Source organism: Mobula hypostoma, assembly GCF_963921235.1.
Source record: "Mobula hypostoma chromosome 5 unlocalized genomic scaffold, sMobHyp1.1 SUPER_5_unloc_3, whole genome shotgun sequence".
Lineage (NCBI taxonomy): Eukaryota > Metazoa > Chordata > Chondrichthyes > Myliobatiformes > Myliobatidae > Mobula > Mobula hypostoma.
The window spans coordinates 152675-175017 of NW_026948115.1; the positions used below are offsets into that span (position 1 = coordinate 152675).

Consider the following 22343-nt stretch of genomic DNA (forward strand, 5'->3'; position numbering starts at 1 on the left):
GTGAGGCTGAGAAGCTGGTGCAGGGAGCATGGTTTCAGGTTCTTGGATCATTGGGATCTCCTCTGGGGGAGGTATGGCCTGTTCAAAAGGAATGGGTTGCACCTGAACCCGAGGGGGACCAATATTCTTGCAGGCAGGTTTGTTAGAGCTGTTGGGAAGGTTTAAACTAATTTGGCAGGGGGGTGGGAACTGGAGTGAAGGGACTCAGGATAGGATGGATGGTAAAAAAGTGAAGACAGCATGCAGTCAGACTGTCAGGAAGGGCAGGCAGGTGATGGGACTTAGTTGCAGCCAACTGGCTGAGTACCAAATTATTAGGGATGCAGAGTCAGAAAGGACAGTAAATATAATACTCAAGGTGTTATATCTAAATGTGTGCAGTATAAGAAATAAGGTGGATGATCTTGTTGCAATATTACAGATTGTCAGGTATGATGTTGTGCCCATCACTGAATTGTGGCTGAAGGATGGTTGTGGTTGGGAGCTGATTGTCCAAGGTTACACGTTATATTGGAGGGATGGGAAGGTAGGCAGAGGGGGTGGTGTGGCTTGACTGCTAAAGAATGGCACCAAATCAGTAGAAAGATGTGACATAGGATCGGAAGATGTTGAATCCTTGTGGGTTGAGTTAAGAAACTGCAAGGGTAAAAGGACGTTGATGGCAGTTATATATAGGCCTCCCAACAGTGGCTGGGAGGTGGACCAGAGGTTACAACAGGAAATAGAAAAGGCGAGTCAAGAGGGCAATGTTATGGTAGTCATGGGAGATTTTAACATGCAGGTCGATTGGGAAAATTAGGTTGGTAATGGATCTCAAGAGAGTGAGTTTGTTGAATGCCTAAGAGATGGGTTTTTAGAGCAGTTTGTCATTGAGACGACAAGGGGATTAGCTATACTGGATTGGGTGTTATGTCATGAACTGGAGGCAATTAAGGAGCTTAAAGTAAAAGATCCCTTAGGAACCAGTGATCACAATATGATTGTGTTCAACTTGAAATTTGATAGGGAGAAAGTATAATCTGATGTAACACTATTTCAGTGGAGTAAGGGAAATTACACTGGTATCAGAGAGGAGTTGGCCAAAGTAAATTGGAAGGAGCTACTGCCAGGGATGACAACAGAGCAGCAATGGTGTGTGTTTCAGGGAAAAATGAAGAAGGTGCAGGACATATGTATTCCAAAAATGAAGAAATACTCAAATGGTAAAATAGTACAACCATGACTGAAAAGGGAAGTCAAAGCTATTGTAAAATCAAAAGAAAGAGCATACAACAATGCAAAAATTAATGGGAAGATAGAGGATTGGGACATTTTAAAAAACCTACAGAGACCAACTAAAAACAATCATTAGAAGGAAAAAGATGAAATATGAAAGCAAGCAAGCAAATAATGTTAAAGTGGATAGTAGAAGTTTTTTTCAAGTAAGTAAAAAATAAAAGAGAAATGAGAGTGGATATAGGACCACTAGAAAATGAGGCAGGAAAAATAATAACAGGGGACAAGGAGATGGTAGATGGACTAAATGAGTATTTTTGTATCAGTCTTCACTGTGGAAGACACTAGCAGTGTGCCTGATATTGTAGTGCATGAAGGAAGAGACATGGGTGCAGTTACTGTCATAAGGGAGAAGGTGCTCAAAAAGCTGAAGGACCTAAATGTACATAAGTCACCCGGACCAGATGAACTGCACCCTAGGGTTCTGAGAGAGGTAGTGTTAGAGATTGTGGTGGCATTAGAAATGATCTTTCAAAAATCATTGGATCTGGCATGATGCCAGAGGACTGGAAAATTGCAATTGTGACTCCACTCTTTAAGAAAGGAGGAAGGCAGCAGAAAGGAAATTATAGACCAGTTAGCCTGACCTCAGTGGTTGGGAAGATGTTAGAGCCAATTGTTAAGGAGGAGGTGATGGAGTACTCGGTGACACAGGACAAGATAATACAAAGTCAGCATGATTTCCTTCAGGGAAAATCCTGCCTGATGAACCAGTTGGAATTCTTTGAAGAGATTACAAGTACGACAGATAAAGGGCTTGCAGTGGATATTGTATATTTGGACTTTCAGAAGGCCTTTGACAAGGTGCCACACATGAGGCTGCTTACCAAGTTAAGAGCCCATGGTATCACAGGAAAGTTACTGACATGGTTAGAGCAGTGGCTGATTGGTGGGAGACAGTGAGTGGGGATAAAAGGTTCCTTGTCTGGTTGGCTGCCTGTGACTGGTGGTGTTCCGCAGGGGTTGGTGTTGGGACCACTTCTTTTTATGCTGTATATCAATGATTTAGATGATGGGATAGATGGTTTTGTTGCCAAGTTTGCAGATACAAAGATTGGTGGAGGGGCAGGTAGTGTTGAGGGAACAGGTTGGATGGAGAAGGACTTAGAAAGATCAGGTGAATTGGCAAGAGGCAGAAGAAATACAATGTTGGAAAATGCACGGTCATGCACTTTGATAGTAGAAATAAATGTGCAGACTATTTTCTAAACAGGGAGAAAATCCAAAAATCTGAGATGCAAAGGGACTTGGGAGTCCTTGTGCAGAACACCCTGAAGGTTAACTTGCAGGTAGAGTCAGTGGTGAGGAAGGCAAATGCCATGTTAGCATTCATTTCAAGAGGTCTAAAATTCGAGAGCAGGGATGTGATGCTGAGGCTTTATAAGGCACTGGTGAGGCCTCACCTTGAGTGTTGTGAACAGTTTTGGCCTCCTTATCTAAGAAAATGTGCTGGCATTGCAGAGGGTCCAGAGGAGGTTCACAAGGATGATTGCAGGAATGGAAGGGTTATCATATGAGGAACGTTTGATAGCTCCTGGTCTGTACTTGCTGGAATTCGGAAGGATGAGGGGGATCTCACTGAAACCTTTCGAATGTAGAAAGGCCTAGATAGAATGGTTGTGGAAAGGATGTTTCCCATCGTGAGAGAGTCTAGGACAAGAGGGCGCAGCCTCAGGATAGAGGGGCGCCCTTTCAAAACAGAGATATGGGGTATTTTCTTTAGCCGAAGGGTGGCGAATTTGTGAAATTTGTTGCCACACACAGCTGTGGAGGCCAGGTCGTTGGGTGTATTTAAGGTAGAGATTGACAGGTTCATGACCGGACATTTCATCAAAGGTTATGGGGAGAAGGCTGGGAACTGGGGTAAAGGAGGTGAAATAAAGAGGATCAGCCATGATTGAATGGTGGAGCAGAATCGATGGGCCAGATGGTCTAATTCTGCTCCCATGAGTTGTGGTCTAAACATACCAATGATAAGAAAGAGAATATGATGGAACTTTTGAAAAACTTTAGGATAAGATAGGTCCCTGGGGCCAGATGGAATATACCCTAGGATACTACAAAAGTGAGGGAAGAGATTTGCTGTGCCTTTGGTGAAGATCTTTGCATCCTCAATAGCCACAGGAATATTACTAGGTGATTGGTGGGTGGCAAGTGTTACTCCTTTGTTCAAGAAAGGGAGTAGGGAAAACCCTGTAAATTATAGACCAGTGAGTCGTACTTCAGTGGTAGGCAAATAATTTGAAAAGATTCTCAGAGAAAGGCCTTACAAGCACTGTCTGATTATGGATAGTCAGCATGGCCTTGTGAGGGGTTTATGGTCTGAGTATTGTACAAAGGGAACAATAGATAGGTAGATACTTTATTGATCTCAAAGGAAATTACTGTGTCACAGTAGCATTACAAGTGCACTGATGTACAATTAGAGGAGAAACAAGAAAGAATAAGTTACCACACACAATCTAACAGGAGGGGAGGGGTCATCACTTCCCCGTCTATAGGTTGACTCATTGTAGAGCCTAATGGCCGAGGGTAAGAATGACCTGATACAGCGCTCTTTGGAGCAGCACAGTGGTCTTAGTCTATTACTGAAAGTGCTTCTCTGATCAGGCAAGGTGGCGGGCAGAGAGTATTGTCCAGAATTGCCGGGATTTTCCGTCGGGTCCTTTGTTCTACCACAGCATCCAGTGTGTCCGGTTTCACTCCCATAACAGAGCCAGCCTTTCTAATCAGTTTATTGAGCCTGGCTTTTTGAAGGGTTCATGGTCTGAGTGAATGTTGTACAAAGGGAACAAAAGCATTCAGGATGTAAATTGTTGGCCCAAATATTTGCGTTGAGACAATAAAGTGTGTTTTTCATTAATTAAGATTCATTTAATGATTTGTCATTAATGATAAGTCAGTTTTCTATATGTCAATAACTTGACCCATATTCATTTAAATTGTCATATGCATGAACCTGTCCAAATGGCTTTGAAATGTTCAAATTGAGTCCCACACTCAACATCCACAAAAAAGCTCTCTGCTGTTATCAGTCGTCTTGTATATGAAAACAACACCACCTTTGTTCCCTCTCTTTCCCCTCCCCTCTCTCTCTCATTCTCTCTCTTCATTGTTCTTGTGACACTTAATAAATGATCATAAGCAATGTGTTTTATGCCTTCTTCTTGATTTCCCAGAAACCTCAGAACCAAATCATTAGGATCCAAAATACTTTATTAAACACAAACAACATCATATGTACAATAGTCTAAATTACATTCAAGACCACCCGACTGTGCCTGAGCAGACACCAGCAGGACATCCCGCTGTTCACGACTCCACCTCCGTTTCCACCAGCCCCTCCTCCGATTGCTCAGTCCCTGCGTCCGGGCTGTGCACGTGGAGCAGCCGGTGGTAACTGCTGCCCTTCTCCTGCAGCTGCTGGGGCGTCCCCTCCTCTACCACCTTCCCCCCCTCCAGCACCACGATCCGATCGGCTCTCTCTATCGTACTCGGCCGGTGTGCGATTACCAGCACGGCACGCCCCTCAGCTCGACTGTACACCGACTGGTGGACCTGTGGTGACAGAGAGACAGGTTAGAGAGAGTGGGGCGGGGAGCAGAGGAGAAAGGGGGGAAGTGGAGAGACCGGGAGGGGAGTGTAGGAGGGGCAGGGAGAGAGCTCGGGAGAGGAGTGTGAGAGTGGCAGGAAGGAAGGTACGGGGGGGGGAGTGAGGCATAGGGATAGTCTGGAGGGAGAGTGAGGTGGGGAGAGAGTGATATGCATAGAGTGACATGAAGAACAAAAGGAGGAGTCAGAAAATGGTGAGAGAGTGAGGCAGGCGGTGAGAGAGAGAGAATGAGATATGCAGGGTGGTGAAAGTGACAATGGTCACAGTGTGTACAGGATGAATGGACCGACAGATACAGAGTGGACAGGGATTAGAGAGACAGGATGGGAAAGAAACTCAGGAGAGAGAGCAATGGAGACAGGGAAACAAAAGCAGATGCTGGAAATCCAGAACCACACACACAAAATGCTGGAAACTCAGCAGGTCAGGCAGCATCTGTGGAAATGAATTAACACTTGACATTTGAGGCTGAGATCCTCCATCAGAACTGAGAAGGAAGAAAGGAAGAAAGGAAGACACCAGAATATTTCTCTGTAGGAGCTCAGTTTCACACTCAATGGCACGGGAGTTGGGTTGGGGGTCCGGTACTGACTGGGAGGAGTTGGGGTGAGGGTCCGTGGTACTGACTGGGAGTCGGGGTGAGGGTCCGGTACTGACTGGGAGTTGGGGTGGGGGTCCAGTACTGACGGGGAGTTGGGGTGAGGGTCCGGTACTGACGGGGAGTCGGGATGGGGGTCCGGAACTGACAGGGAGTCAGGGTGAGGGTCCGTGGTACTGACTGGGAGTCGAGGTGAGGGTCCGGTACTGACTGGGAGTCAGGGTGGGGGTCTGGTACTGATGGGGAGTCGGGGTGGGGGTCCGGTACTGACTGGGAATCGGGGTGGGGGTCCGGTACTGACTGGGAGTCGGGGTGGGGGTCCGGTACTGACGGGGAGTCAGGGTGAGGGTCCGGTACTGATGGGGAGTTGGGGTGGGGGTCCCGTACTGTCTGGGAGTCGGGGTGGGGGTCTGGTACTGACGGGGAGTCGGGGTGGGGGTCTGCTACTGACTGGGGGTCAGGGTGGGGGTCCGGTACTGTCTGGGAGTCGGGGTGGGAGTCCAGTACTGACGGGGAGTCGGGGTGGGTGTCCGGTACTGACGGGGAGTTGGAGGTGGGTGTCCGGTACTGACGGGGAGTTGGAGGTGGGTGTCCGGTACTGATGGGAGTCGGGGTGAGGGTCCGCTACTGACTGGGAGTCGGGGTGGGGGTCCGATACTGACTGGGAGTCGGGGTGGGGGTCTGATACTGACTGGGAGTCAGGGTGGGGGTCCGGTACTGACGGGGAGTCGGGGTGGGGGTCCGGTACTGACTGGGAGTTGGGGTGGGGGTCCGTGGTACTGATGGGGAGTCGGAGTGAGGGTCTGGTACTGATGGGAGTTGGGGTGGGGGTCCGGTACTGACGGGGAGTTGGGGTGGGGGTCCAGTACTGACTGGGAGTCGGGGTGGGGGTCCGGTACTGATGGGGAGTTGGGGTGGGGGTCCGGTACTGACGGGGAGTCGGGGTGAGGGTCCGTGGTACTGACTGGGAGTCGAGGTGAGGGTCCGGTACTGACTGGGAGTCGAGGTGGGGGTCTGGTACTGATGGGGAGTCGGGGTGGGGGTCCAGTACTGACTGGGAGTCGGGGTGGGGGTCCAGTACTGACGGGGAGTCGGGGTGGGAGTCGGGGTGGGGGTCCAGTACTGACTGGGAGTCGGGGTGGGGGTCCAGTACTGACGGGGAGTCGGGGTGAGGGTCCGGTACTGATGGGGAGTTGGGGTGGGGGTCCCGTACTGTCTGGGAGTCGGGGTGGGGGTCTGGTACTGACGGGGAGTCGGGGTTGGGGTCCGCTACTGACTGGGGGTCAGGGTGGGGGTCCGGTACTGTCTGGGAGTCGGGGTGGGAGTCCGGTACTGACGGGGAGTTGGAGGTGGGTGTCCGGTACTGACGGGGAGTTGGAGGTGGGTGTCCGGTACTGATGGGAGTCGGGGTGAGGGTCCGCTACTGACTGGGAGTCGGGGTGGGGGTCCGATACTGACTGGGAGTCGGGGTGGGGGTCTGATACTGACTGGGAGTCGGGGTGGGGGTCCGGTACTGACGGGGAGTCGGGGTGGGGGTCCGGTACTGACTGGGAGTTGGGGTGGGGGTCCGTGGTACTGATGGGGAGTCGGAGTGAGGGTCTGGTACTGATGGGAGTTGGGGTGGGGGTCCGGTACTGACGGGGAGTTGGGGTGGGGGTCTAGTACTGACTGGGAGTCGGGGTGGGGGTCCGGTACTGATGGGGAGTTGGGGTGGGGGTCCGGTACTGACGGGGAGTCGGGGTGAGGGTCCGTGGTACTGACTGGGAGTCGAGGTGAGGGTCCAGTACTGACTGGGAGTCGGGGTGGGGGTCTGGTACTGATGGGGAGTCGGGGTGGGGGTCCAGTACTGACTGGGAGTCGGGGTGGGGGTCCGGTACTGACGGGGAGTCGGGGTGAGGGTCCGGTACTGATGGGGAGTTGGGGTGGGGGTCCCGTACTGTCTGGGAGTCGGGGTGGGGGTCTGGTACTGACGGGGAGTCGGGGTTGGGGTCCGCTACTGACTGGGGGTCAGGGTGGGGGTCCGGTACTGTCTGGGAGTCGGGGTGGGAGTCCGGTACTGACGGGGAGTTGGGGTGGGTGTCCGGTACTGACGGGGAGTTGGAGGTGGGTGTCCGGTACTGACGGGGAGTTGGAGGTGGGTGTCCGGTACTGATGGGAGTTGGGGTGAGGGTCCGGTACTGACTGGGAGTCGGAGTGTGGGTCTGGTACTGACTGGGAGTCGGGGTGAGGGTCCAGTACTGACTGGGAGTCGGGGTGGGGGTCCGGTACTGACGGGGAGTTGGGGTGGGGGTCCGGTACTGACTGGGAGTTGGGGTGGGGGTACGTGGTACTGATGGGGAGTCGGGGTGAGGGTCTGGTACTGATGGGAGTTGGGGTGGGGGTCCGGTACTGACTGGGAGTCGGGGTGGGGGTCTGATACTGACTGGGAGTCAGGGTGGGGGTCCGGTACTGACGGGGAGTCGGGGTGGGGGTCCGGTACTGACTGGGAGTTGGGGTGGGGGTCCGTGGTACTGATGGGGAGTCGGAGTGAGGGTCTGGTACTGATGGGAGTTGGGGTGGGGGTCCGGTACTGACGGGGAGTTGGGGTGGGGGTCCAGTACTGACTGGGAGTCGGGGTGGGGGTCCGGTACTGATGGGGAGTTGGGGTGGGGGTCCGGTACTGACGGGGAGTCGGGGTGAGGGTCCGTGGTACTGCTGGGAGTCGAGGTGAGGGTCCGGTACTGACTGGGAGTCGGGGTGGGGGTCTGGTACTGATGGGGAGTTGGGGTGGGTGTCCGGTACTGACGGGGAGTTGGAGGTGGGTGTCCGGTACTGATGGGGAGTTGGAGGTGGGTGTCCGGTACTGATGGGAGTTGGGGTGAGGGTCCGGTACTGACTGGGAGTCGGAGTGTGGGTCTGGTACTGACTGGGAGTCGGGGTGAGGGTCCAGTACTGACTGGGAGTCGGGGTGGGGGTCCGGTACTGACGGGGAGTCGGGGTGGGGGTCCGGTACTGACTGGGAGTTGGGGTGGGGGTACGTGGTACTGATGGGGAGTCGGGGTGAGGGTCTGGTACTGATGGGAGTTGGGGTGGGGGTCCGGTACTGACGGGGAGTCGGGGTGGGGGTCTGGTACTGACTGGGAGTCGGGGTGAGGGTCCAGTACTGACTGGGAGTCGGGGTGGGGGTCCGGTACTGACGGGGAGTCGGGGTGGGGGTCCGGTACTGACTGGGAGTTGGGGTGGGGGTACGTGGTACTGATGGGGAGTCGGGGTGAGGGTCTGGTACTGATGGGAGTTGGGGTGGGGGTCCGGTACTGACGGGGAGTCGGGGTGGGGGTCTGATACTGACTGGGAGTCAGGGTGGGGATCCGGTACTGATGGGGAGTCGGGGTGGGGGTCCGGTACTGACGGGGAGTCGGGGTGAGGGTCCGTGGTACTGACTGGGAGTCGAGGTGAGGGTCCGCTACTGACTGGGAGTTGGGGTGGGGGTCTGGTACTGATGGGGAGTCGGGGTGGGGGTCCAGTACTGACTGGGAGTCGGGGTGGGGGTCCAGTACTGACGGGGAGTCGGGGTGAGGGTCCGGTACTGATGGGGAGTTGGGGTGGGGGTCCCGTACTGTCTGGGAGTCGGGGTGGGGGTCTGGTACTGACGGGGAGTCGGGGTTGGGGTCCGCTACTGACTGGGGGTCAGGGTGGGGGTCCGGTACTGTCTGGGAGTCGGGGTGGGAGTCCGGTACTGACGGGGAGTTGGGGTGGGTGTCCGGTACTGACGGGGAGTTGGAGGTGGGTGTCCGGTACTGATGGGAGTTGGGGTGAGGGTCCGGTACTGACTGGGAGTCGGAGTGTGGGTCTGGTACTGACTGGGAGTCGGGGTGAGGGTCCAGTACTGACTGGGAGTCGGGGTGGGGGTCCGGTACTGACGGGGAGTCGGGGTGGGGGTCCGGTACTGACTGGGAGTTGGGGTGGGGGTACGTGGTACTGATGGGGAGTCGGGGTGAGGGTCTGGTACTGATGGGAGTTGGGGTGGGGGTCCGGTACTGACGGGGAGTCGGGGTGGGGGTCCGGTACTGATGGGGAGTTGGGGTGGGGGTCCGGTACTGATGGGGAGCTGGGGTGGGGGTCCGGTACTGACGGGGAGTCGGGGTGGGGGTCCGGTACTGATGGGGAGTTGGGGTGGGGGTCCGGTACTGATGGGGAGCCGGGGTGGGGGTCCGGTACTGACGGGGAGTTGGGTTGGGGGTCCGGTACTGATGCGGAGTCGGGGTGGGGGTCCGGTACTGATGGGGAGTTGGGGTGGGGGTCCGGTAGTGACGGGGAGTCGGGGTGGGGGTCCTGTACTGACTGGGAGTTGGGGTGGGGGTCCGGTACTGATGCGGAGTCGGGGTGGGGGTCCGGTACTGATGGGGAGTTGGGGTGGGGGTCCGGTACTGATGCGGAGTCGGGGTGGGGGTCCGGTACTGACTGGGAGTCGGGGTGGGTGTCCGGTACTGATGGGGAGTTGGGGTGGGGGTCCGCGGTACTCACCAGGTGCTCGGTCTCATTGTCCAGGCAGCTTGTTGCATCGTCCAGAATGAGGACCTGAGGGTCTCGGATCAGAGCTCGGGCAATGGCCACTCGCTGCTTCTGTCCCCCCGAGAGTTGTCCCCCCTTTTCACCGGCGTCTGTGGACAGAGAGGGAGAGTGTGGTCATGGGGACGTGGGGACTGGGAATTGCTCGATCAGAGCTTCCAGCACATTATACCGGGTGAGGGATTGGTAACACTCACAGCAAATAACTTCCTGAAAAGCAAACCATTCCTTGTCTTCACCACCTTCTGCCCCAGTGGTTATCACAGTGTGTCAACCCAGTGGTGTTATCACAGTGTGTTGTCACAGTGCGTCATCACAGTGGTTTATCACAGTGGTGTTATCACAGTGGTTTATCACAGTGTGTTATCACAGTGGTTTATCACAGCTACTTCGTCACCCACATTCATCCTTCCTTTAGCTCACTCCTCACCTGCACTCTCTCCACCTCAGAACATCAACTCTTCTCAGTCCCTCTTCCATCCCCCTCACTCACACTCACCCCGTCAGCCATTTTCACTTCCTCCTCATCCTGGCTCACTCCTCAACCCTATCCCTCACTCACTCCTACCCAACCAGGCACCCACTCACTCAGCTCACCCACAATCTTTCTTCTTCTCTGTCTCCCGTCAGACCACCTCTCACTCTCCATGTCCTCATTCTCAGTCTCCCCTCAATTCCCCTCTGTCCGCCTCAGTTCTCACTCTGCCCTCCCTCCTCACTCCATTCCCTACTCCTCTCTCCAGTCTCTCCTCTCATTTCTCCACTCTCCCCCTCAAATCTCACTCCAATCTCTCTCCCACTTCCTTCTTAGTCCTCACTCCGAGTACCTCTCCCACAGCTCTCTCTTGCCTCCCTCCCCTTCAAAGCTCAACCCTCTCTCCCCACTCCCCACCCCCCCTACCTGTGCTGTACCCGTCCCTCAGCGCTGTGACGAACTGGTGTGCACAGGCATCTCTCGCTGCGTTGGCCACACGTTCAGCGTTGACATCCTCCAGTCCGTAGGCGATGTTCTCCTCCACCGACCGAGCAAACAGCACCGGCTCTTGGCTCACCAGGGCCACCTGGACAACATTGTCAGTGAAACCCGGCAGAGGGGGAGGGCCAGGTGGGGGGTTTAGAGGGTACAGAGGGTGCGAGGGAGAACAGTACAGAACATTTGTGTCAACTAAGATGCCAATTTAACATAAACCCAACTGCCTGAATATGATCTACATCGCTCCCCCTCACCAACCCCGTCACGTGCCTGATTAAATGACTCTTTAACAATGTGATTGTATTGGGCCGAGTGTTCCAAGCACCCACACTGTGTAATGAAAATCCTGCCCCACAAACCCCCTTTATATGTTCACCCCCTACCTTAAACCTCCGCCTTGTAGAAAGGAGCAGGTTCCAGTTTGGCACATTGACCATTGCTATTCCAGTGCATGTACTGAAATAACGTAGAGCTCATGTATCAGACACCTCATACTTTCCCTGTGTCTGAGCCCCTGCTCCTTGACCTGGGTCCTAGACCCCATTCCCCTCCAATGCCAACCCCCCCACACACTGTCTTCATTATCGATTCTCCCTTTTCAATGGCCCAAGAACAGACCCACCCCTCCGTTAACCTTCCCACCGCCCTGTGTATGACCCCTTCCTCCTTCAGTGTAACCCCCTCTCCACCCTGAGGGTGATTCCCCACATCAATCTGTGTTTGACCCCACTTACCATCTCGTCTATACCCCCCGCCTTACCTTCCTGTGGTAAGGCTTGTGCTCGTACTCCTCGATGGGAATCCCATCCAGCAGGATCTGTCCCGACTGGGGCTGATAGAAACGTTGCAGGAGGGACACACAGGTGGTCTTCCCCGCGGCCGAGGCCCCCACCAGGGCCGTCACCTCCCCACTCCGCACCTCAAAGGACACATTCTGCAAAAATAACATCTGGCCTCATTACTGGGGTCTGGCCTTCACTCACATCACCCCGGTAATGAATTCAGGAACGGGAGTGAGGAGAGGGGAAAGGAAAAGGAGGGAGGTGGATGGGGAGGGAAGTCAGTGTGGGAGGTGGAGAGAGAATGGGTGGTGAGGGGGGTAGTGGGGGAGAGGTCAGTGAGGGGGGGGTTATGTGAAAAGGAGGGGTGAGGAGAAGAGGAAGATAGGAGGTATAGGAATTGGAAAGAGGATCCAACATACACAGAACACTGGGCGAACACTGTGCAGAGGTAGCCGTGAGGGGGGTGGTGGAGGGTCCACATGCGGGGGGTGCGTGCACTGGGAGCCGTGCGCAGAGGGACAGTTTGCGTAGAGTAAACCGCGTGCTCGATGAGCTGTGTACGGGTTGACAGCTGAGCAGGGTGGTCGTCACAGCTGCAGAGTGCTGGGGGAAGACTGGCAGTGTGTATCTGCCCTTTACAGGTTTTCAGGGGAATTAGTAAGAACACCCTGCGGGTGAGTGAAGCCACTGGTTTACAGCAGTGAGGGTGGAATTGTGCTGGTGGTGAACACTGGGCTTTGCACTGTGGCTGATTGCTCCTGGAGGATTTACAGTGGATCCACACTTCCATTACTATTAAAGATTCAGAGGGTCAGTGGTTGAATATCTTCCCTGACACAGGGTTGAGCGAACCTGAGAGATCAGGGAACTGCGGGCAAAGGAGGACTGGCAGAGGGGAGGAATGGAGACCGGGGTAGACCAGCTGAGGTCACATTGAATGGCAGGACAGGCTGAAAGAGTTGACTGTCTTTCTCATGTTCTAGTATTCTTCTGTAACTCACTAATCTTCCTCTGAAAACTTCTCCCCCCAACTATGTCACCAGAATTAATGTCAGCAATAAACCCAGATGTTCTCTGTCCCTCCCTCAGTGCAAACTGAAGGCCACTGAAGATCTACTGGTCACTGATATTGAATGGACACAGGCTAACCTCACTCTCTGACCAATTCCTCACTCAGGCTGCGACCTCTATCACAACTGCTCACTGGCTGTAAACCTTCCTGTCCACGTGGACAACTCCTGATTTGCCTCGTTTCGGTGAAGTACCCCGTTTGCAGTGTGGAATGAGGCACCTTACCTTCAACACCGGAAGATCTGGCTGCCTGGGGTAGGCAAATGTCACATTCCTGAACTCGATGTGTGCCTTCAGCTTTGCTGGCCTGAGGGTCCCCACAGGGGGCATGACAGACTTACGATCCATGTACTCAAAGACTTTCTCCGAGGCCCCAACAGCTTTCTTCACATGAGGGTAGACGTGGAGTAGGGCCTGTAGTGAGACACAACAGAGTTTACTGCAACCCGCACTGCTAGAGACAGGGTAACAATCAGAGACTTCAATAAACACAGCAAAGACAGGGACGACTCTGAACAAGATCACTTTGACTCCCACCCCACTCGGCTATCGATGCAAGTACCAATCAGTCCATATCTGAGGACTGTTGGTTAGTGTTCAGTTATTGGATTGTGACACTAGTTACCAAAATCAAAACTGTTTATTGTCACTCTTCAGTACATGAGTGTAAAGGAGGATGAAATGATTCTTACTCCAGATCCGATGTAGCATAAAAAACACAATAAATATAAATAGAAAAGCAATCCTATGTCACTATGTACAAGAAAATGTTATCTGTGGCTGTACCCATGACTGTGTGGCTAGGCACAGCTCAAACACCATCTATAAATTTGCTGACGATACAACCATTGTTGGTAGGATCTTAGGTGGTGATGAGAGGACATACAAGAGTGAGATATGCCAACTAGTGGAATGGTGCCACAGCAACAACCTGGCACTCAATGTCAGTAAGACAGAAGAGCTGATTGTGGACTTCAGGAAGGGTAAGATGAAGGAACACATACCAATCCTCATAGAGGGATCAGAAGTGGAGAGAGTGAACAGCTTCAAGTTCCTGGGTGTCAAGATCTCTGAGGATCTAACCTGGTCCCAACATATCGATGTAGTTATATAGAAGGCAAGTCAGCAACTATACTTCATTAGGAGTTTGAAGAGATTTGGCATGTCAGCAAGTACACTCAAAACTTCTACAGTTGTACTGTGGAGAGCATTCTGACAGGCTGCATCACGGTCTGGTATGGGGAGTGGGGGCTGCTACTGCACAGGACCGAAAAAAGCTGCAGTTTATAAGTCTAGTCAGTTCCATCTTGGGTGCTAGCCTACAAAGTACTGGGACATCTTCAGGGAGCGGTGTCTCAGAAAGGCAGCGTCCATTATTAAGGACCTCCAGCACCCAGGAAGGAGGTACAGAAGCCTGAAGGCACACACTCAGCGATTCAGGAACAGCTTCTTCCCCTCTGCCATCCGATTTCTAAATGGACACTGAACCCACGAAAACTACCTCACTTTTAAAATATACATTATTTCTGGTTTTAACACAATTTTTAATTTATTCAACATACATATATTGTAATTGATTTACTTAATTATTTATTATTATTATTATTTTTCTCCTATATTATGTATTGCATTGAACTGCTGCTGTTAAGTTAACAGATTTCACAACACATGCCGGTGAGAATAGACCTGGCTCTGATATACCTATTAGGTGACAGACTGACTGTATGTGCATAAGGTGACACTAGGTGCTGGAGTTTCTGATCAGAAGGTGACTTTGACAGGAAATGATGAAGTGACAAAGTGACTCTTTGCAAGACAGACTCATCTAGCCATTAGCAGGGTAGATGAAAGCTGGTGTGGTGGGGTGGGTTAACAGATGGAGGTATTGATCAGCCTGACGGCCTGGGGTAAGTCACTGTTCTGAATTCAATGGTCCAGGTGGGGATGCTGCATAAACCCTTCACTGATAAGAGTGGGACAAACAGTTCATAAACGGGGTGGGTGAGATATTGCTGGCCTTTGTCAGGCACATTTCTGTATACACACACACTTGACGGCAGCGAGGCTGGTGCTGGTGGTACACTGGGCAGTTTTAACCACCTGTCGTAGAGCCCTCCTGTGTGTCGCAGTGCAGTTTCTGTACCACACACTGATGCACTATGTTAGAATACCCACAACCATGCACTTGTTGAGGGTTGTCTGTATTGAAGTGCATGGACCAGCTCTCTTCAGCATCCTCAGAAAGCAGAGGTGTTGGTGACTGTGGAGATGTTGGTGACTGTGGAGGTGTTGGTGACTGTGGAGATGTTGGTGACTGTGGAGGATGTTGGTGACTGTGGAGGATGTTGGTGACTGTGGAGGTGTTGGTGACTGTGGAGGTGTTGGTGACTGTGGAGGATGTTGGTGACTGTGGAGGATGTTGGTGACTGTGGAGGTGTTGGTGACTGTGGAGGTGTTGGTGACTGTGGAGGTGTTGGTGACTGTGGAGGTGTTGGTGACTGTGGAGGTGTTGGTGACTGTGGAGGATGTTGGTGACTGTGGAGGTGTTGGTGACTGTGGAGATGTTGGTGACTGTGGAGATGTTGGTGACTGTGGAGGGTGTTGGTGACTGTGGAGGTGTTGGTGACTGTGGAGGATGTTGGTGACTGTGGAGGGTGTTGGTGACTGTGGAGGTGTTGGTGACTGTGGAGATGTTGGTGACTGTGGAGGTGTTGGTGACTGTGGAGATGTTGGTGACTGTGGAGATGTTGGTGACTGTGGAGGGTGTTGGTGACTGTGGAGGGTGTTGGTGACTGTGGAGGATGTTGGTGACTGTGGAGGGTGTTGGTGACTGTGGAGGGTGTTGGTGACTGTGGAGGATGTTGGTGACTGTGGAGGATGTTGGTGACTGTGGAGATGTTGGTGACTGTGGAGATGTTGGTGACTGTGGAGATGTTGGTGACTGTGGAGGTGTTGGTGACTGTGGAGGTGTTGGTGACTGTGGAGGTGTTGGTGACTGTGGAGGTGTTGGTGACTGTGGAGATGTTGGTGACTGTGGAGGTGTTGGTGACTGTGGAGGATGTTGGTGACTGTGGAGGATGTTGGTGACTGTGGAGATGTTGGTGACTGTGGAGATGTTGGTGACTGTGGAGGATGTTGGTGACTGTGGAGGATGTTGGTGACTGTGGAGCTGTTGGAGACTGTGGAGCTGTTGGTGACTGTGGAGATGTTGGTGACTGTGGAGGTGTTGGTGACTGTGGAGGTGTTGGTGACTGTGGAGGTGTTGGTGACTGTGGAGATGTTGGTGACTGTGGAGGGTGTTGGTGACTGGTGAATGTTGGTGACTGTGGAGATGTTGGTGACTGTGGAGGTGTTGGTGACTGTGGAGATGTTGGTGACTGTGGAGATGTTGGTGACTGTGGAGATGTTGGTGACTGTGGAGGTGTTGGTGACTGGAGGTGTTGGTGACTGGTGAATGTTGGTGACTGTGGAGATGTTGGTGACTGTGGAGGTGCTGGTGACTGTGGAGGTGTTGGTGACTGTGGAGGATGTTGGTGACTGTGGAGGGTGTTGGTGACTGTGGAGATGTTGGTGACTGTGGAGATGTTGGTGACTGTGGAGGTGTTGGTGACTGTGGAGGTGTTGGTGACTGTGGAGGTGTTGGTGACTGTGGAGGTGTTGGTGACTGTGGAGGATGTTGGTGACTGTGGAGGGTGTTGGTGACTGTGGAGGTGTTGGTGACTGTGGAGATGTTGGTGACTGTGGAGGTGTTGGTGACTGTGGAGGTGTTGGTGACTGTGGAGATGTTGGTGACTGTGGAGATGTTGGTGACTGTGGAGGTGTTGGTGACTGTGGAGGTGTTGGTGACTGTGGAGGTGTTGGTGACTGTGGAGGATGTTGGTGACTGTGGAGGTGTTGGTGACTGTGGAGGTGTTGGTGACTGTGGAGGATGTTGGTGACTGTGGAGGATGTTGGTGACTGTGGAGATGTTGGTGACTGTGGAGGTGTTGGTGACTGTGGAGGTGTTGGTGACTGTGGAGGTGTTGGTGACTGTGGAGATGTTGGTGACTGTGGAGATGTTGGTGACTGTGGAGGTGTTGGTGACTGTGGAGGTGTTGGTGACTGTGGAGGTGTTGGTGACTGTGGAGGTGTTGGTGACTGTGGAGGTGTTGGTGACTGTGGAGGGTGTTGGTGACTGTGGAGATGTTGGTGACTGTGGAGATGTTCGTGACTGTGGAGGTGTTGGTGACTGGAGGTGTTGGTGACTGTGGAGATGTTGGTGACTGTGGAGATGTTGGTGACAGTGGAGGATGTTGGTGACTGTGGAGGTGTTGGTGACTGTGGAGGTGTTGGTGACTGTGGAGGTGTTGGTGACTGTGGAGGTGTTGGTGACTGTGGAGATGTTGGTGACTGTGGAGATGTTGGTGACTGTGGAGGGTGTTGGTGACTGTGGAGATGTTGGTGACTGTGGAGATGTTGGTGACTGTGGAGATGTTGGTGACTGTGGGGGTGTTGGTGACTGTGGAGGGTGTTGGTGACTGTGGAGGTGTTGGTGACTGTGGAGGTGTTGGTGACTGTGGAGATGTTGGTGACAGTGGAGATGTTGGTGACAGTGGAGATGTTGGTGACAGTGGAGGATGTTGGTGACTGTGGAGGGTGTTGGTGACTGTGGAGATGTTGGTGACTGTGGAGATGTTGGTGACTGTGGAGGGTGTTGGTGACTGTGGAGGTGTTGGTGACTGTGGAGATGTTGGTGACTGTGGAGATGTTGGTGACTGTGGAGGTGTTGGTGACTGTGGAGATGTTGGTGACTGTGGAGGATGTTGGTGACTGTGGAGATGTTGGTGACTGTGGAGATGTTGGTGACTGTGGAAATGTTGGTGACTGTGGAGGTGTTGGTGACTGTGGAGGTGTTGGTGACTGTGGAGATGTTGGTGACTGTGGAGATGTTGGTGACTGTGGAGGTGTTGGTGACTGTGGAGGGTGCTGGTGATTGGAGATGTTGGTGACTGTGGAGGATGTTGGTGACTGTGGAGGTGTTGGTGACTGTGGAGATGTTGGTGACTGTGGAGGTGTTGGTGACTGTGGAGGTGTTGGTGACTGTGGAGGTGTTGGTGACTGTGGAGGTGTTGGTGACCGTGGAGGGTGTTGGTGACTGTGGAGATGTTGGTGACCGTGGAGGGTGTTGGTGACTGTGGAGGATATGTTTGGGACCCATGAGAGGTTGTGTGGGATGTGCTCTCCCAGGAGTTTGAAACTGCTCGTAGTTTCCACTGCTCTGCCACTGATGTGAAGAGGTGTGTGAGTGGTGCAGGTTCTCCTGAAGTGAAAAACTATCGTTGTGTTAGGGGAAATTTAGGGGAATTAAGGGTTATGCGGAAAAGGCAGGTGGATGGAGCTGAGTTTATGGACAGATCAGCCGTGATCTAATTGAATGGCGGGGCAGGCTCGATGGGCCGAATGGCCAACTCCTGCTCCTATTTCTTGGGTCGCTGATAACGAGGAAGTTGTTATTTGCCCGGCGCCAGACCCTGAGCTCCTCCACCTCCTCTCATCGTAGTCACAGAATCACACTATACAGAGACAGGCTTCAGTCTGTGCCCATCGTCAGCCGCCATTTACGCCAGTCGTGTTCCTGGCCACGTTCCCAGCAACTTTCCCCAGATTAATTATGTACGGCACGATCCGCCTGGATGACATTCAGACTAAAGCTTTTCACTGCTCCTTGGTACTCGTGACAATAGAACCAAGTCCAATGGCCCCCCCCCGCCCCATCGCTCACCCACACACTAGGGAGGGGGGAAATTACCTCCCAGTCATTGGGATGTGAGAGGAAACGGGCACCCAAGGAGAACCCATACAGTCACAAGGAGAACATGCAAACTCCACACAGACAGCATCAAACTCGGGTCTCTGATGCCGGCCCGGACACTGATCCGTGGTGGTTGGACAGAAAGTGAAGCAGAGAGGAAGGATCTGGTGCTGAGATCCAGGTGTCTGAATGTCAGGAAGATTATTTGATTGACTGCTGTCTGGTCGCTGGGATGTTTAGCTGTCTGGGTCTGAGGAGGGTGGGTGTCTGGCCGTCTGTGATAAGGAACTGACTGTGTCCCTGCCACTTACCTCAATGGCCGAGGTAAACTGCAGTTGATAGAGGATGAAGGAGACAAGACCACCGCTCGTCACACTGCCGTCTGTCACGAGCGATCCCCCGTAGAACAAGATGCTGACCTTCAGTAACAGGCCGGAGAGCTGCAAAGGAAGAGGCGGGGTCCCATGAGAAAATGGCAATAACCCCCAGAGAGAGATACCCATCCAGACATCCACCCCAGATGCAGACATCCACCCTGACAGGCAGACATTCACCCCGACAGACAGAAACCCATCCAGACATCCACCCCAGACACAGACATCCACCCTGACAGGCAGACACTCACCCCAGAGACAGATAACAATCCCAGACATCCACCCCAGACACAGAGGAATCTGCTGAAGAGAGACACCCAACAGAGACAGACCACCCACAACAAATAGTGCTGCTCCCCCCAGACAGACATACCTAAAAGACAGATACCCACCCAGAGAGAGAGATACTCACTACAGACGTAACCCTTGACAGACCCCCTCAACACAGACAGAATTGCCCCCACTCCCAAGACAGACAGAAAGTCGCACTCCCTTGGAGACACGCAGCCAATTCTGAGAGACATCCAGCCACCCAAGAGACAAACAGCATCCCCTGGGAGACAGACCCCTCACACCAGCAAGAGCAGACACACCAGACTGACTGGAAAATCCCCCAGAAGCAGACATACATCGTAGACGGCCAGACACTACCACACCCCATTCACTACTTCCATTTGGGCAGCACCATGACCTGAGTTTCCAAGCTGGTCTCTCTTCACCGAGAGATCCAGGAGTAGAAACCTCAGCCTCTTTTAGCCCAAGGACCCACCCTCACCTCCTCGGTGCGAAGGTCACCCACTCGTCTTCCTCCATCTCACCATCCACCGTCCCCACCAGCAAACCATCTGACTCCATCCCCTCTCCTCACACTGTTACAGTCAGACCCCTTCCCCACCCAGTCACTGAGACCCACCCCTGGGTGGAGAGAAGAAGTGACAACTGCCCTCCCAGGGGTATTGGCCTGGTTCCCGTGGGGGAAGGGAGAGAGTGAGGCTTACACTGTTGGTCCACATGTAGATGGCGTAGAACAAGGCCTCCCTCTTGTTCAGCTGGAAGGTGTTATTCAATCGCTCTCCGTATCGTCGGCACTCTCCATCCTCGTTGGCGAAGCTGCGCACTGTCTTCATGGAGGAGAACGTCTCCATCGCCACGTCATTGGCTTTGGCCAGAGACGCCTGGACGTCAGCCGACAGGTTCTGTCATACAGGAATATCTCACAGTCAGGGAGGCCTGGGCTCAGTCAGAGCCTGGCAGAGGGAGAGTCAGTGTCAGGGAGAACCCGGAACAGGAAGTCCCAGTGTCAGGGAGAACCCGGAACAGGAAGTCCCAGTGTCAGGGTGGTCCGGCACAGCAAGATCCCAGTGTCAGGGTGGTCCGGCACAACAAGATCCCAGTGTCAGGGTGGTCCGGCACAGCAAGATCCCAGTGTCAGGGTGGTCCGGCACAACAAGATCCCAGTGTCAGGGAGGACCCGGAACAGGAAGTCCCAGTGTCAGGGTGGTCCGGCACAGCAAGATCCCAGTGTCAGGGTGGTCCGGAACAGCAAGATCCCAATGTCAGGGAGGACCCGGAACAGGAAGATCCCAGTGTCAGGGTGGTCCGGCACAACAAGGTCACACTGTCAGTGAGGATCTGTCACAGGAAGTCCCATGGTCAGGGAAGACCTGGTACAGCAAGATCCCAGTGTCAGGGTAGTCCAGCACAGCAAGATCCCATGGTCAGTGAGGACCTGTCACAGGAAGTTCAATGGTCAGGAAGGTCCTGGCACAGCAAGATCCCAGCGTCAGGGTGCTCCGGCACAGGAAGATCCCAGTGTCAGGGTGGTCCGGCACAGCAAGATCCCATGGTCAGTGAAGACTTGTCACAGGAAGTCCCATGGTCAGGGAAGACCCGGAACAGGAAGTCCCAGTGTCAGGGAGGCCCAACACAGCGAGATTCCACTGTCAGAGAGGACCTGGCACAGGAAGAGCCCAGCGTCAGGGTGGTCCAGCACAACAAGATCCCAAGGCCAAGGAGAATGAGCACATGGAGAGTCCAGGGTCAGGGAGTAGTCAGATGTGGTGCAGCCACACAAGAGGAGTCCAGAGTCCAGGGTTGGAGAGGTCTCCACAATAAACCTGGGCAGGCAGGTCCAGCTCTGTGAGGGTCAGTCAGTATAGTGGGGGGGGGGGGCGGGGGAGGCTGCTTTCCACATCATGTCCCTTCAATGTCTCCTTGCTGCCCAACCAGATGAGTGTTTCCAGCCTCTTCAGCTTTTATTTCACCCTCCAGCATCTGCAGGTCTATGTTCCCACTGGGGAATTCTTAATTACCTGTGTGATATCTTGTCTCCAAAGGGTCAAATTACAAAGAGAGATCCCGCTAAATAGGTGTAGAGTGGTGTTCTAGACTGATCCTACAGGGAGCAGAATGGTGTTCTAGATTGATCCCACAGGGAGTAGAGTGGTGTTCCAGACAGATCCTACAGGGAGGAGAGTGGTGTTCCAGACTGATCCCACAGGGAGTAGAGTGGTGTTCCAGACTGATCCCACAGGGAGTAGAGTGGTGTTCCAGACTGATCCCACAGGGAGTAGACTGGTGTTCCAGGCTGATCCTACAGGGAGCAGAGTGGTGTTCCAGACTGATCCTACAGGGAGTAGAGTGGTGTTCCAGACTGATCCTACAGGGGATCGAGTCATGTTGTAGATCGTATCACTGCCTCACAGCCTCCAGAGACCCAGGTTTAGTTCCAGCCTCTGGTGCTGTCTGTCATTCTCCCTGTGACCACGTGAGATTCCCTGCTGCTCCAGTTTCTCCCCATTTCTAAACTCCTGCCGTGATTACAAGGACATCCTCAGCCCTACACACCTCCAGATGAATTGAGATCCTCACTCTCCCACTCTCTCTTTAAAACATCCAGGGATTAAGGAATGGGAAATGCCTCACTGAACTGGGGATTGGAAATGTTTGGAAGAATGTGGACTGGCCAGTGGGAGGAAGCCCATTGGGAATGCTGGATGGAAATAGAAGATCATTCTGGGGGACGTTGATCTCAACAAGGATGCAGTGTCGGGGCTCTCAAAGGACATTAAGCTGGTCAAGTCCCCAGGGCTGATGGGAAGCAAGATGACTGATGAGAGAGATCTTTGTATCCTCTCCAGTGACATGTGAGACCCCAGAGAATGGAGAAGAGCCAATGTTGTTCTTTTGTTTAAGAAGGGCAAAAGAGACAAAGCAGGACATTGTGGGCTGTGGGGCTTACATCTGTGAAAGGAAACATATTGGAGATAATTCTTAGTGACAAGATCTACTCTCATCAGATAAAGCAAAAACTTTGCA

The 22343-nt window shown here is 53.3% G+C and overlaps 1 protein-coding gene across 6 annotated transcripts in view; it reads right to left on the bottom strand.

Annotated features, from left to right (window-relative positions):
• Positions 1-4481: 4481 nt before the first annotated feature.
• Positions 4482-22343, bottom strand: part of LOC134341123 (antigen peptide transporter 1-like) — a 44301-nt gene continuing 26439 nt past the window's right edge. For all 6 annotated transcript variants that reach the window (XM_063038892.1, XM_063038891.1, XM_063038895.1 and 3 more), the window contains exons 6-12: positions 20024-20221; positions 18963-19091; positions 13086-13274; positions 11768-11941; positions 10936-11095; positions 9990-10126; positions 4482-4833 (exon numbers count right to left, since the gene is read on the bottom strand). In XM_063038892.1, the coding sequence (XP_062894962.1) occupies positions 4588-4833; positions 9990-10126; positions 10936-11095; positions 11768-11941; positions 13086-13274; positions 18963-19091; positions 20024-20221 (1233 nt within the window). In that variant the 3' untranslated portion in view covers positions 4482-4587. The remainder of the gene's footprint in view (positions 4834-9989; positions 10127-10935; positions 11096-11767; positions 11942-13085; positions 13275-18962; positions 19092-20023; positions 20222-22343) is intronic.